The following is a 16,538-nucleotide window of genomic DNA, read 5'->3' on the forward strand; positions in this document are numbered from 1 at the left end:
GTAGAGATGTATGGAGTGTGCCATGGTGGTAGAGGTGTGCAAAGGGATATGGTGGTGGCAGAGATATACAGGGAGTGCACTGGTAGCGGAGGTATGCAAAGGGATACAACAGTGACAAAGTTGTGCTTAGAATGCAGTGGTGAAAGAGATGTTTGGGGATGCTGGTTGTACAGTGGTGGAAATAGGGTGCAGAGGGTTATAGTGGTGAAAGATGGGTGCGGGGACTGCTGACCTCTGCACTTTGTATGCTGGGATTTCAGCAGGCAGGTGTTTGTAACATGCAGCACAGCATATAGAGTGCAGCAGTCAGAATTATGTAAATGTAAATTACATATGTATGACTGCTATACATACCCCATGCAATTGTATTGTACGTTACATACTCCTGACTGCAGTTATTTGTACATTGGTCTGTACATAACATTTCTCTAACCACTGCACTCTGTATAGTACATACTCCAGACCACTGCATTCTATGTGCTAGATTGTTTCAAATCAACATAAACTATGCTAGATTGCTATAATTATATACTCCAGACCAATGTGTCTGAACAGTTCCTGGTTGCTTAGTAGTCACTATTTTATTGAAATTCTTTAAGGTAGGCTCAGTAAGTTCATGCTCTACTTATTGTATTTTCTGTGTGCATATACTGTATATTTCTACGTTTCAATTTATAAAGTGTATGTAAATCCAAAGACTTTTATTCAGTTTAGATAGAGTGAGGAAGGATTAAGCTAGCAATACATAGATTGATTTTTAGATAAATGCTTCCAACCCTAAGTCCATTCTCCACTTAAAATGGCTTGCTGAACACAGAGCAAAAAAGGGGTCCTTGGAAATTGTTTTGAAATGTTGGTAGCTATGCAGACTGTGATTGAGGAATTGAAGGTGGAAAAGGTGGGTGAAGTCACTGCATTGGTATCTTGAGAGGTGTCCGCGTCTGTGGGCTGCCTGCACACAGTTCCAAGTTGGATGCACATGCAACTGTCAGTGGCTCTACACAGGGGATAGGCTTGATCATCCACCTGAATGAGCTCCTATTGCTTTTTGTGTTTTGTCTGAAACAAACATATGTAGCAAAGCTAACCCTTACTTCTTCCAGAAAACACCTGCTCTGTACCTGGCATGATTACTGAAAACAGTGACATTTTTGAAAATTAATGAAAAATATGAAGAAAAGCAATTAGGTACTTCAATATAAATGTTTATATATAATTTACATAACAAACATAAACAGTTTACCAGTGTTAGGTTAACAGTGTACAATATTGTATCATAAGAAAAGAATGCCCAAGTAGGAGTAAGCTATGGAACAAGAGAAGGCCTTCATAATGCCTCACATGTCCAGACTTTACATCTGGTAGGAAACAAGTCTGTGTATAATGCTAACACATATCTGGCTACCTATATTTCCCTTCTCAAATTCCTTTCATACATACATTTACAAGGCACCATTTACATGGATGCAGAGCTCCGTATATCATGAAGAGCCATTTGTTTACCTTTTTTAGAATAGAATGGAGCTGTGTGCATGAAACCCATATAAGTGGATGGGGACACAGTGGCTGTACAGAGTCACCCACACAGCCGAGTTCAACAGGTATGCCACGAGAGATGTACAGACCCAAATGCAGACAGTGTGCATACACCACCATGTACCTGTCCCTGTGTACTTGTCAAACTTCGCTCTGTGGGTGAGTTCATCCATCCAATGTGTCTCCATTCACTTGAATGGGCTTTCTGCATGCAGCTCCTCTAATGAAGCCTAAGACGGCAATAGAGGTGAGGCAGGTAAACTGTGCCCCATCATTTATTTCAGAACTACAAGTTCATCTGTCTTCTCTGCCTGTAGTAGTATCACAACAGCTGTACACATTACCCAAACAAAGTATAGACATGCACCTAGGAGTTTATTTTGCGCCCAATGGCCTCAGTACAGCAGTTACTATACAGTACAATGGCATCCTTACATGATGTCTTTTTGCACACCTTGGTAAGGGACTGCTTGTTGTTCTCGTGAATAAAGGATATTCAGAACAGTTCTCAAGGCAAGGTTCCCGATTCTTTGCCAACCCCTGCCTGACTCTGACTTGGACTCTGACCAGGATTCTGTACCTATCTGCAGGGGTGTTACCTAACGTGGCTTATGACCTGACTATGTGTTTCTGTTCAGCCTCAGCATCTTTAAAGTCCACGTTCACTGCACCAACTTCCTGGCACCTGTGCCCTTCTGCTGCCCAACCAGGGGTGCTTGGACAGGAATTGTGCAAGAGGCCACCCTCATGATCTTGAGCCCCACTAACAAGAAATTAACATCTAGCCTATATCTGCAGTATCAAAAAAAATTGCTGCATGGTGCTCTCAAAAGAGGTAGAGGGGATTGGTACAGCAAAACCATATGGACAGATGGACCTAATATTCATAGCATTAATACCTAACATAATTAATTACAGAATGCAAAACATAATTCTTCTAAGCCCAGGCTAACAATTTAGAACCCATGGCATGTGCAAGAAGTGACAGGCTATCTGAAGCTATTTGCAGGCGTATATCACAAAGTTACACCTTTTTTTTAATAATCAGGCTGTATAAGTTTTTCAAATGAGCTCTGTAATGGTACTAAGTTGGCATGGATGTTCTTAGCTAAGCATTACTTTTACATCGGACTGGGCAATATTTGATCATGTACAAAAATGTGGATTTTTCAAGATTGCTTATTTTTCCATGTCCAGTCTTGACTTTAAATATTTAACTTAGTGACCTATATAGTTCTCCCAGACAAATGCAGCAGTAAACATCCCATTATGTAGTTTTATCTTATAATCTGTTGCCAACAGAATAAAGTAAACCTGTATTTAAAACAGGTGAGCTTACATAGTACCCTTATAGACCTTTTGTCCTGAATTCCTCTTTAAAAAAAAAAACAGGTCCAGCTGTTCTGTAGCCTCGTAGCTGTATATTTGCAGTTTGACAGGCAGTGATGCTGCTTGCTGGAGAGGAATCTGTATATGACAAATGTGCTGCGTTCATCTCTCTGCTTCTACTTCATTCCTTGTTTGAAACTGTGCTTTCAGCACCTCTGCAGCTGCTTCTTGATCATTACCTCATCAGTTATCAAATCACCATGGGGGGGCAGCTGTGAAATGAGAACACAAAGCCCTGTTGATGGCCACCTGCACAGAGAGGCACAGTGCAAGGCATGGTCAGAATTTGGAAAATATCAGCTACAGGGAGCTTATAGAAGTACTAGTGCCTACTCTTTGCCCTCTGTTGGTCTTTTTTGGGCACAACTTCCAAAGTTCAGATCCTTTTTAACTAAATTATCTATGTTTTTAGCGCCATAAATAATAGTTATTAGCATGACACATTATATGTTTGATCAGAAACCCAAGACAAATGAAGTAGAATTTTTTTTTTCAGGTTCATTGGCACAAGTTCATGTTATATCCAGTGGCAATATAAGACCATTCATAGATGTAGACTGAGTGTATGTTGAGACCTGAAAGCACTCATGGACATTTCAGTTGTTACTGAATTTAATGTAGCACTAGGCCAATCAGTTAGCTTTTTAGAGCCCCAAATATGGTCTCTGACTTCTTGAAAGAGACTCACAAAACTTTATTTATTTCTTTTCTTAGCAATATTGGAAACAGAGCTATTATTATGAATTAGCCTTTAATTGTTTTGAAACTTCTTTAGCAATAGCAGGACTTCCAGCATGGCCCACCCTATAAGCTACAGAATAGTCAGCCCCTGGGCTTCTTTTTACCTTTCTTGCCTTCCTCTAGAGATGCGGAATCACGCAGCATTTAGACAGTGTGCACAAGCTCCTTTAGAGTGGTTTAGAAACTAACATGTTCAAAAGGTCTGTACTAAAAAGCCTTCAAATCAGTGGACAACACCAGTAGTGCCAATAAAGGAGAGGTAAACCCTATTCATATGTAGAATGCAGTGCTGTTACAGGTCTGTTTACATGTATATTTAGTTAATCGAGAGAGTAAAAAAAAATCTTTAATACAGATTTTTGTATGATTCATAATGTCACCAATGGAATGCCAGAGGGTAACATGATGCAAAAGGTTGCCATTGATCTAACATTTGCTGGTACTTTTATTTTCATCTTCATCAGCAGCCTATGACAGCAAGAAAGCTTAATTAATGCTACACTGAATTGCCTGCACAGCGTCACATCTCTGTCTCATAACACCCATTCTTCTACAATTTAATCACAGGACCTCAGTACAACCCAGTGCAGCTCCATTTCTCACTTATTCTTGGTAAAACACTGTAAAATGAATACAATACTGTGCATATAAAATTATAGCTTGGTAGATATTATAGGCTTAATTCACAAACTTTCAAGCGGCTCTAAATGTATGTTCCCTGTCTCCCTTTCTGGCACCGATATCTTTATCCAGGTTTGATATTCTTGGCCATCCTGAGAGACCGGGTAAAGATGATGTAACTCCTGCACTTTCTGTTTCTGATTCTAATTTGGACATGTAAGTTAATTCATTCTGGCACAGAGTTGCACATGTGCAGCTGAATGTACTTTCTGACGGTGATTACGAACAGGCAGGTAAGTGTGTTTAATTGTGGAAGAGAAGGAGCCTGGCAACTTGCAACTTTTCTGTCCAGTTAAGCTCCTCTTTAACACCACCCTAAGACAACCTCATTTTAGCTATGTGACTGTAATTTCCAAATTTAATTGAACTCAAATGAAAAAAATGGTTTCTTTTGTGAAAATAAGGATTGTTATCCTGGTGTGTAAGCCTTGTGAATTGAGCCTTATGTACAACCAGTTGAATGACGCATAGAAATTCTTCTTATAATAACTTTACAAAAAGTCTCAGAAATATCAGTTTTGTGCTGTGAAGTTTCAGACTAGGTTGTGAATTGTTAGGGAAAGTGTAAAATATCTTCTAATTGAAAGTCCCAGTACACATAAATGGATGCTTGTGATTACGGCTTAACACTGTAGTGCACAAACAAATGCATACACCGCTACTCAGACCTCAGCTGTCCTAGGTCAACAGGGAAAGAGTGGGCAGCACTAGGGAACAATGCTTACAGCTTGCTTCATGTTCTTTCTTCAGCTCTGTGTTCTCAGAACACCTTTTGAAACTTGTAGATGAATCAACAGCATAACTCACAGGGGAAGCCAAAAGATTCTCCGTAGCTCAGACAATAAGCAGAATCTATTTCTCTGTAGCATTTTGGTAGATGATACTCTCCGTACAAATGAGAAAGCATGCTGCCTTCAGCATCACCTTCTGGTTTATGGCAGGGCCTGTAGAAAAGGGTGTTGTCAATTGTTTTATTGCATAACGATTAATAAATATAGCTCTTTAGCCCTTCTTGGGAATATTAAGTGTATTTTAGTTTCTTTTAGTGCTTTCATAGATAAAATGTTGATTTGCCATTTAGAAAACAGTATTTCTAGCAGTCACACTTTAATCTCCAGGCATTTTTTTTTTCTGTCTCTGAAGTTGGACACTTTATATAGTTTTCAGTCCAGTCCTGCTGACTATAGAATCAGTCTTGTTATATGCATTGTTAGGAGTGGTCCTGGCAGTGCGAGCAGTGTCTGGCCCTGAGGAATACAGAGTCTTGGGGAGTGGCAGAAGGATGAAGTCCAGAAGTCTATGAGCTGTAAGCTATGCCACGCCACATTCTTTTTCTTGCAAGTTATATTCTCGACTCTTTTTCACCTTCCAAGCAGTGAAACACAGTAACAAGATTCCCAAAGCCTTGTATCCCATCTGGAGACCAAGGTACCTATGGAGAAAAGAAGATTTGTGAAAGAAAGAATGATAACCAACAACTACCTTCTATTTTTTTTCCACCAGAAAATGCAGACAAGGTATAACCTTACCGTCTCAACCTATCTTTGCTTTGTTTTTTACAACAGATTAAAAACGCTATGATTGTTCTAGTCAGGTGTCAATTCATGCCTGCGGTGTCATGAAAATTGATTATCTTGCTAACATGTAGGTAAAGTATCCATGCCTCTGTCTTCATGTAATACATGTGGCAGTAGAAATTTTGATTTTATAAAGATATGTTTGGCTTATGTGTCCCCTGTATATGTGCCGTTAAATTATGGCTTCCAGGGTCTTATTGTGATTTCTGGTTTTTACCTTTGGAATGCTTTTAGATGTTGCCTGGATAGGGCAACATCCTATATTTAACCTCCCTGGCGGTATGATTATTTCCGATTTTTGGTGCTGAAAGCGGTACCATTATTTTGCATGGAAATATGTAGTTTTTTATTGTAGGCTGTAATTTTTAGGAATAACTCACTGAAATCTGTCTGAACAAGAGTCTAGTAAACATTCCGGATATGATAAAACTTGATACACGAAATCATAAATTATAATTTAATAAATAATCATAAAAAATAATAATATATTTAATTCCATAATATAATCAAACCAAAAACACTGAAATTTGAAATACAGTGGCAAATTCGCACATCGCTGAGCAAAGTCGCAAAATCGTTTTCAGTGTCTGATGACAAATTTCCCCACGAATCATTATCACTCAATTCTGCAAGTGGTTCTAATTTACTATCGCTGTTCTCTAGCTGGTCTAAAACCGCTTTTGACATAAAGGGACGCTTTTTGGACACCATGGACATTTCTCAGTTTCCAGGCAGAAAGAACAGTCAAAATGCAGGCAGGGCACAGGACAAAGCAGTAGGGACAAAATGTATGTGAAATGCATTGAAACAGCAATGTTTTACTATATAATAATCGTTTTAAAAAAAATGAAATTTTTTAAAAATGTCAAATTTGCCGCCGGTTCCGGCGTCCGTACGTCTCGACGTCTCGACGTCACGGGGACCGGAACATGGAAGCTGGATGCCGGCATCGGCCAGTGGAGATGGCCGGGGACCCTGCAGGGGACACATCGCGGGAGCGAAGGACAAGGTAAGAGCTGCAGGGACTCCCTGAGCAACACCGCATGGTAAGCCCGAGTGTAGCTCGGGGTTACCGCTCTTGGTACTGAAATATTACCCCGAGCTACACTCGGGAATACCACCAGGGAGGTTAATGTGCAGGTATGTGGCACAGCTCCACTCCCATTGATGAAGATCCCACCCTGGACGTAATGCATATAGGGAGAAGCCTGAGGCGTGACGTCATCCCGTGGCCATCTTGCCTTTCCGGCATGTCGCCGGCGTTTGTTATGTGCAATCCCATACTAACACTGGTTTTAGTGCCAACTATTGTAAGAGTGTTTTTAGCTTTTTTAAATTGTGGTTTAAATGGAGATCTCTAGATTGTGCTTTTACATATGTACTTCTGTCCTTTTGAGCGACTGATCCGATGGGGGAAGAAGGATTTGCTATTCACATCTAGAGTTGGTTTTCCCAAGTGGGGAACAAGCATTTTATGACCTGACTGGTAAAGCAGTGGTAATTTATCTAAGGTGAGCAGCCATCTGATATTTGGTGGTGGAAGCATGAAGAGCACTGGATTTTGTGTTATATGGACTTCACTTGGTGCACATGGTGTGGATATACATTGGACTATACAATTCAGATTTAATATATTATTTGTTTAGGTTGCGCTGCAATACATTGATATAGATTTTTACAGCCTGTAGCGTTTTATATTTTTTGGTTTATTTAATACTTTTTTTATGTATACACTGTTTTTGGTTTGGTTGCGCTAATTGATTTAATTACATTGCTTTAAAGCCCGCTGTTGGCTGATGTCACAGAGCTGGTCCAGGCTGGGGAAAGATCACAACCATATATTTCAAATTCACCCAGGAGCCCGGACCAGAACCTGGCTCAGCTTCTCAGTGAGCTGCTGAGAGCCTGAGCCAGCCGCTCCAGCCCCCTCCACAGCCCAGTGATAGCTGCTTAACACAGAGCTGGGGGCTCAGAGCAGAGAGCTGGAGATTGACAGTCCCGGCTCTCTACTCAGAGCAGTGGGGGGAACTGAGCGATCAGCAGTGTTTGATTGCTCAGTTCTCAGCCTTAGAGCTGGCAGGGGACAGATGCAGCATTGGATCGTTGCTGCATCTACCTAGATAAGTATGATTGAAAAAAAAAAACCCAATACTGCTCTTAACAGAGACCAAGTAAACAATAAACAGTTGTGCTTATAAGAATTAGTGATGAGACTAAAATATGTGAAATACTACAGAAATAAGTCCTCTTAAAATGTACAACATTTGTATGTACTGTAGATAAACACTCAAAAATGTACTGCTTTGAAATAAATTACTCAAAAAAAAGGACTTCTCCTGCCCCCCCAACCCTTCAAGAATGGATAAAAAGCGACAATCATAACTAAAACTGGTGAAAAAAATTACTTAACAACATAGAGGAACTTTAAGTAAATGTAAAAGTCTTTGGGTGCAAAGGTTAGATCCACCAGGCCTTACTCCTAATGCCCAGAAGTGAGCAGAACTAAACTAATTTTATTTACTTTGGATTGGTAATCACATTCTAAGTGTAAAGTCCTGGAGAATTCAAAGAAAATATAAAAAATAGGAGGTGGGTAACACATCCAAATTTAGTAATTAATTGCTGATGGTACAATGGGTTATTGTAAATCTGAGATTGAGGACAATGGGGCCAAAGAGGATGACACTTTGCCAATCCTGTATCTTTCAAACCTTGATATAAAGTTTGCTTTTGTTCATCAAATGATGTCTAAAATACTAAAGTGGATGTGCTGTTGGGGAAGTTTGTGTTGGAATGGAAGGATGTCGTGGGGTGTTTTGCTGTGACTTTTTAATGTTTTGTAAATGAAATCTGCACACATAAAAAAGTACATCTTTATACTTTACAATACCTGTTTCGCAGCAGATCATTATCATAATATTGACATGCTCCTTTCTTCTGGTGACATGATGTCGACCACCGAATGCAGGCAGAATCTATAACAAGTCCAAAGAGTGCCGGGGCAGGCAACCAAGCTGGGAAACAGAATATGAAGAGTTAATTAAAATACTAAATGTAGGTTTGTGGTAAGCAGCTATCATAAAGATTCTCTGTTACCATGACAATGAGAGGTGGTTTACTGTTTGAAAATTTATTTTATTACTATCAACAGAAAAACATGAGAAGCAGCAACTTTCTCCCAGCAATCTGACATTATCACATTTTTGCACACTCGTATTTCTGTGCTCATTATAGAATGATCTCTGATACTAGCAGCTAATCACTTTTTTGCACTCACCTAGAAGCCTCATAAGAAGAAACTGGACTCCAATAGCAAATGATTTTTCATCCTGTGGTACCACCCTGAAAAACAATGAAAAAGACTTTTAAGAAAATGATTGACTTCCATAACTTTGAGATTAGCAATTCTGATGGGAAAAGGGAATTTGTTCACATAGGCAACCATTCCATGCATCCTTTAGGTTTGGCACAGAAGTGGTGTATGAGACTGACTGTAAATTTGACCTTTATACTCAAATTGCCATTTAGGCCAACCATATACTGACTGATATTAACAAACTGTAGACAATACAAGGAGAAATTAAGAAAGGTGACAAATGTAGAGAAAAAGATAACAATCATTTTACTGTTTTTTTCCCAATGTTCAATAAGTAACATGTTGAACAGATTTTGTTTTTTATATTTAGTGGGCAAATAGAAAAAGAAAACATTTGCAAAAGAAAACATTAAAGTGTATCTATGATCAAATTTTAAGTTAATATATTCATTTTCAAGTTCAATTATGTTTGGGTTAATCCTTTAACCTGAACAATCTTGAAGTTTGTAAACTTACTTTGTAAAGATCCCTATCCATTTGCTTCCATGAATTCTGTGACCCGCATTAGTCATCCACCCATCCTCCATTCAGAGATCCTGTTTCCTACATAGAAGCTGTAGGATGGTTTCTATGAATGGAGCAGCTGTGCGGAAAGGGTGGGCATAGTCAGGCTCTCTTGCTGAGAGCCTGTGACAGCCCCTTAGTTGTGTTAAAGTGTTGATAAACCCACAACAGTAAAATCAGTCTGTATATGCAGTAAAGCATGGTTGTTATATTAACTGTGGAACCTAAGGGGTTAATCCTCTGCAATGTGTAAAAAGGCTGTTTGATCCTGTCTTCTCTGCCCCTCCTCTTGTTCAAATGTCCACACTGATAAGACTGAACCCGTAGCCCTTCTGCACATGCTCAGTTTAGTGTGTATTGATAGAGAGGTTTTTTTTTGGGGGGGGGAGAGTGCATGTGATCAGCACAGGGCCAATCAGCACTGTCCAGATAGAGGGTCAGGAGTTTTGCATCTTCCTAGAGCAGAAAGAAAACTCCTCCTACAAGCTTTAACAAGTGCTCAACTGAAGTCACAAGACTGATCTAACTGCTGATGGGAAAAGGTATTTAGCAGTTTCTATTTACTAAAATAATTGCATTTTCATGTTCCGTGTAACGTGGGAGATTAGATATAGTGAATGCATATATTGTAAAGCGTTGCGCAAACTGTTGGCACTATATAAATCCTGTATAATAATGCAGGGTATTGGGTTTAGTAACACTTTAATATACCCTTTAACAAACTTTGAGCTTGATTTACTAAAACTGGAGAGTACAAAATCTTGTGCAGCTGTGCATGGTAGCCAATCATCGTCCAGGTTTTATTGGCAAAGCTTAATTGAACAAACTGAAGTTAGAAGCTGATTGGCTACCATGCACAGCTCAACCATATTTTGCACTCTCCAGTTTTAGTAAATCAACCCCTTTGTATCATCAGCGGATCATCTCAACTTTTCTCTCCATAAACTAGTAATATAATGGAAAGAAAATGGCATCTAGGCCAATTACTGGATTGCCTAAGCTCTATCACTTGCTGCCCACCATTAAGCCATGACAAATCACAAAATTTTGATGTGAAATCGGTATCTCCATCTACAGTATGACAAAGGTCATCAAAAGCCTTTTCACGGGAAGGAATTATGCAGAAAATGGCATCTAGGCCAATTACTGGATTGCCTAAGCTCTATCACTTGCTGCCCACCATTGAGCCATGACAAACCACAAAATTTTGATGTGAAATCAGTATCTCCATCTACAGTATGACAAAGGTCATCAAAAGCCTTTTCACGGGAAGGAATTATGCAGATTGTCCCAGTGTGCACATGTACAGATTTGATTTTGACAAACATAAAGATGTGATCACTTGGCAGACATAATCACCAAACAACAGCCATGGAGTTGATATTATAAGTTTAAAAGTGCTCTTATTATTTTCATATAAAAGCTTTTGGTGTGTTCAGCATCACAGAATATACATTCTCATAGTATTTACCTTAACACCATCATGTACAGAGGATTATGGGAAAGGCAGGCAATGAGTGAAGCAAATGAGATGAGGAAAATGATAGGCAGTAGAAGGTGGGCACAGCTGACCATGCAGGATCCTGATTTTGCTGTTCCCCCATGTGAACCTGGTCTGATACATGAGCAGTTGGTATATAACTGGAATAAAAAGGAAATGCAACAAATGGTTATAAAAAACTGCACATTGCATTATGACAATAATGGTATGTTTTATGATCGGAGTGCACTACGAGCTTACTCTCTTAAAGTAATTAAAACCCCTAAAAGAAAAAACATTAAGATCTCCCTAATAAGGTTTTCATTTCTCTGTGCCCTTAGTTTTTATAATTAAGCTTCCCTCTTATGGAAATTACTGTATCTGTTGATCCTGCCATTCAATTAGGCTTCCTCTTTCTCAATGTGATGATCTGCATGTTCAGAGATCCTTGGCAGAATTGTGATGACAGTGGCCATGCTAATCCTTCTAGTAAGTAAAGCTGGCCATACATTGATAAGTTTTTTTAAATTAGCGAGCCGGCTGATCGAAAAAACTGAACAGATTTCCCAATCCAAGCATACAAGGTGGATGCTGAACAGTCCGATTTTCAGTCCCTCTAAGGCCAGCTTAAATTTAGTTTTATTTACTGGACACAGATTACTTCTTGGGTCACACAACCGCTCCTTTTCACTGTAGTTTAACAATCCCTGGGTTGGGGGATGGGCAAAGTTGGAGCACATCACATGTTCATGACATGATGCGCTGCCGCTTAGACCACCCCTGACCCCCCCAATTCATTGCTGGGCTGTAGGGAAAGAAAAAGTAATCACATTGTGTGTGTGTATATCTATCTATATATATATATTGTATATACACTATATTGCCAAAAGTATTGGGACACCCCTCCAAACCATTGGATTCAGGTGTTCCAATCGCCTCCATGGCCACAGGTGTATAAAATCAAGCACCTAGACATGTAGACTGCTTCTACAAACATTTGTGAAAGAATGGATCACTCTCAGGAGCTCAGTGAATTCAAGCATGGTACCATGATAGGTTGCCACCTGTGCAATAAGTCCATCCTTGAAATTTCCTTGCTACTAAATATTCCACAGTTAACTGTTAGTGGTATTTTAACAAAGTGGAAGCAACTGGGAACAACAGCCATGAAATGGTAGGCCACGTAAAATGACAAAGTGGGGTCAGCGCATGCTCAAGTGCAAAGTCGCCAACTGTCTGCAGAGTCAATAGCTAAAGACCTCCAAACTTCATGTGGCCTTCAGATTAGCATTACAACAGTGCGTAGAGAGCTTCGTGGATTGGGATTCCATGGCCGAGCAGCTGCATCAAAGTCTTACATCACCAAGTGCAATGCAAACCGTCAGATGCAGTGGTGTAAAGAGCGCCACCACTGGACTCTAGAGTAGTGGAGACGTGTTCTCTGGAGTGATGATTCACAATTCTCTGGCAATCCGATAGACATGTCTGGGGTTGGCGGTTGCCAGGAGAACAGTACTTGCCTGACTGCATTGTGCCAAGTGTAAAGTTTGGTGAAGGGGGGATTAAGGTATGGGGTTGTTTTTCAGGGGTTGGACTTCACCCCTTAATTTCAGTGAAGGGAACTCTTAAGGCATCAGCATACCAAGACATTTTGAACATTTTCATGCTCCCAACTTTGTGGGAACAGTTTGGGGATGGCCCCTTCCTGTTCCAACATGTCCAGTGCACAAAGCAAAGTTCATAAAGACATTGATGAGCGAGTTTGGGGTGGAGGAACTTGACTGGCCTGCACAGAGTCCTGACCTCAACCCGATAGAACACCTTTGGGATGAATTAGAGTGGAAACTGCGAGCCAGGCCTTGTTCAACATCAGTGCCTGACCTCACAAATGCACTTCTGAAAGAATGGTCAAACATTCCCATAGACATACTCCTAAACCTTGTGGACAGCCTTCCCAGAAGAAATGAAGCTGTTATAGCTGCAAAGGGTGGGCCAACTCAATACTGAACCCTACAAACTAAGACTGGGATGCCATTAAAGTTCATGTGCATGTAAAGGCAGGCATCCCAAAACGTTTGTCAATATAGTGTATATACATATATAAATTTACTTTTTAAATAAATTGCTGGTGCTATGACCTATGCATAAAAGGTATGATAAATATCTGGCATTACAACCACTTTAGTGATCCTTCAATATGAGAGTGGAGAGTATTTGTATACAAATTTCAGACAAAGATATCCCAGGAATGAGAACTATGTGAAGAAGTTTACTCACTGTAGAGGAGATGTTGTAAGTACTGCAGCCAGCATGGCATGGTGTCAGGTATTCCACTCCATCGGACCCACACACCGGATGAAAAGCGTGTTCCGAACAACCACACCTTTGGATACAAGTCATATTGGTACTGCAAGACAACATAAATCTTCAGTTATGAAAACATTTCTATGCCTTATTCATAAAATGTATTCACTTCTATTTTTATATAATAGTGTTCTTGAGCAATAGCTACTCCAGTAGTAGACCAAGCATGGTTAATGGCAAGCAAAGATTACATTTTACAAACCTTTTTGATTTCTTTAAAGCAGCCTGCACTTCTAGTATTCCTTCTAGAGTTCGTAAAAACATTCTTGGATATCTGCCAATGCTTGTGTCTAATGTTGTGTGTTGGAAGCCATAATAGAAAACGTACTGTATATTACCTGACTTTAAACTGTAAGTTCAACCTCAGGAACATTTTCCAAAAATCTCCCTATGCAATTCTCTAGAATTGGAATAGCACAGTTGTGCTCAAACGTTTGCATACAGTGGCAAGAATTACAATATTTTGGCATTGATATTCAAAATATGACCAATCATGCCAAAAAACTGTCTTTTATGTAAAGATAGTGATCATATGAAGACATTTATTATCACATAGATGTTTGGCTCCATTTAAAATCATAATGATCACAGAAGTCACCCAAATGGCCCTAATCAAAAGTTTCCATACTCTGAAATGTTTGGCCTTGGTACAGACAGACAAGGTGACACACACAGCTTAAAATGGCAATTAAAGGTTAATTTCTCACATCTGTGGCTTTTCAAATTGCAATTAGTGTCAGTGTGTAAATAGTCAATGAGTTTGTTAGCTGCCACGTGGATACACTGAACAGGCTAGATAGGGAGCCATGGGAAACAGAAAACAACTGTCAAAAGACCTGCGTAACAAGGTATTGGAACTTTATAAAGATGGAAAAGGATATAAAAGATATCCAAATTTTTAACTATGCCAGTTATTACTGTTAAATCACTTATTAATAAGTGGAAAATTAGGGGATCTCTTGACACCAAGCCAAGGTCAGGTAGACCAAAAAAGATTGCAGCCACAACTGCCAGAAGAATTGTTAGGGATACAAAGAAAAATCCACAGGTAACCTCAGGAGAAATACAGGCTGCTCTGAAAAACAACAGTGTGATTGTTTCTAGGAACACAATAAGACAATACTTGAACAAAAATTTGTTTCATGGTCGAGTTGCCAGAAAGAAGCCTTTACTGTAACAATGCCACAAAAAAGCCTGGTTAAAATATGCCTGACAACACCTTGACATGCCTCAGAGCTTCTGGCACACTGTAATTTGGAGTGATGAGACCAAAATAGAGCTGTATGGTTACAACCATAAGTGCTATGTTTGGACAGGGGTTAACAAGGCCTATAGCTACAAGAATACCATCCCCACTGTGAAGCATGGCAGTAGCTCACTGATGTTTTGGGGGGGGGGGGGTAGAGTTCTAAAGGCACAAGGGAATCTTGTGAAAATTGTTGGCAAGGTGAATGCAGTATGTTATCAGAAAATACTGACAGACAATTAGCTTTCTTGTATTTGCATGCTGTGCATGGGATGCTCTTGGACTTTAAAGCAGAACAATGACCATAAGAACAAGCCCAAGTTGACCCTCCAGGGGTTACAGCAGAGAAAGATTAAGGTTCTGGAGTGGCCATCACAGTCTCCTGACCTTAATATCATCAAGCCACTCTGGGGAGATCACAAACATGCATTTCCTGCAAGACAGTCATAGACTTTGCATTACCTGGAGACATTTTGCCAAAATGAATGGTCAGCTATACCACCTGCAAGAATTCGGGGCCTTGTAGACAACTATTACAAAAGACTGCATGCTGTCATTCATGCTAAAGGGGGCAATACACTGTATTAAGAACTAAGATTATGCAGACTTTTGAACAGGGGTCGTTTCATTTGTTTACTTGTTGCCATGTTTTATTTCATGATTGGGCCATTCTGTTATGACCTACAGTTGAATATGAATTCCATAAGAAATAAAATAAATGTGTTTTGCCTGTTCACTCATGCTTTCTTTAAAAATAGTACATACTGTATATTCCGAATTCACCAAGGGTATGCAAATTTTTGAGAACAACTGTACATACCAGCAATCCTGCTGTTGTAAATGGTGCATTTGAGGTGTTACAACCCACACGGAAGAAAAATATATTTTAAATATATTTTAAAAATATTCTTCCCAAATATATTGACATATATTTGCAATGCTACAATTTTGTCCATATTCAATATATTTAAATATATATATATATATATATATATATATATATATATATATATATATATATAAAATATTTTTAAAACTACATTTCAAATATACTGTATGTCTTTAAAAGTACAAAACTACATTTTTTGGAATGCATTTACAAATATATGTAAAAATATATGTTAAAATTACTTTTTTATATGTTAAAACGAATCTGAAGAATATATTTAAAAAATAGGGGGTGGGGTGAATGGTATGGGAGGAGGAAGATTTCAGCTAAAGCAGGAGCCAGCACAAGATACACATTTCATTAATGGTAAGTAATATCCCCTGTGCTGATTTTTTTTTTCTTCACTAAACTTAGGCTTTAACACTGGTGAGGGTTCTCTTTCAAGTTGTAGTATTTACAGTTTCCAGAGCTCTTGATTTCATTAAAATCTTGTCCATTCTCCCATTTCCTTCAATCTTCTATCTTCAAACACTGATATACCGGCTGCGTAGTCTGTACAGCAATCCTTCACATGTTTGCTGTTTGCAAGTCATTTTTTTTTTATTCCACTTGAAGTATGAGCCGATGATACCCCAACTCTATGTCTTTGATGAATCTCTGCTGACAATGTCATTATGATGCCAATCAGATGAAAGAGCCCAGCAAATCCCCCACAAGCATTTGCACATTTTTTCCATTTGTGGAGTCTTATTTAA

At 39.2% G+C, this 16,538-nt stretch overlaps 1 protein-coding gene across 2 annotated transcripts in view; it reads right to left on the bottom strand.

Annotated features, from left to right (window-relative positions):
* Positions 1–1,189: 1,189 nt before the first annotated feature.
* Positions 1,190–16,538, bottom strand: part of SLCO2A1 (solute carrier organic anion transporter family member 2A1) — a 99,173-nt gene continuing 83,824 nt past the window's right edge. For both annotated transcript variants that reach the window (XM_089671225.1, XM_089671224.1), the window contains exons 10-14: positions 13,562–13,691; positions 11,276–11,445; positions 9,202–9,266; positions 8,815–8,938; positions 1,190–5,779 (exon numbers count right to left, since the gene is read on the bottom strand). In XM_089671225.1, the coding sequence (XP_089527351.1) occupies positions 5,659–5,779; positions 8,815–8,938; positions 9,202–9,266; positions 11,276–11,445; positions 13,562–13,691 (610 nt within the window). In that variant the 3' untranslated portion in view covers positions 1,190–5,658. The remainder of the gene's footprint in view (positions 5,780–8,814; positions 8,939–9,201; positions 9,267–11,275; positions 11,446–13,561; positions 13,692–16,538) is intronic.

The sequence above is a fragment of the Staurois parvus genome, unplaced genomic scaffold (genome assembly GCF_062004578.1).
Source record: "Staurois parvus isolate SC_StPar_1 unplaced genomic scaffold, SC_StPar_1.0 ptg000102l, whole genome shotgun sequence".
Classification (NCBI taxonomy): Eukaryota; Metazoa; Chordata; class Amphibia; order Anura; family Ranidae; genus Staurois; species Staurois parvus.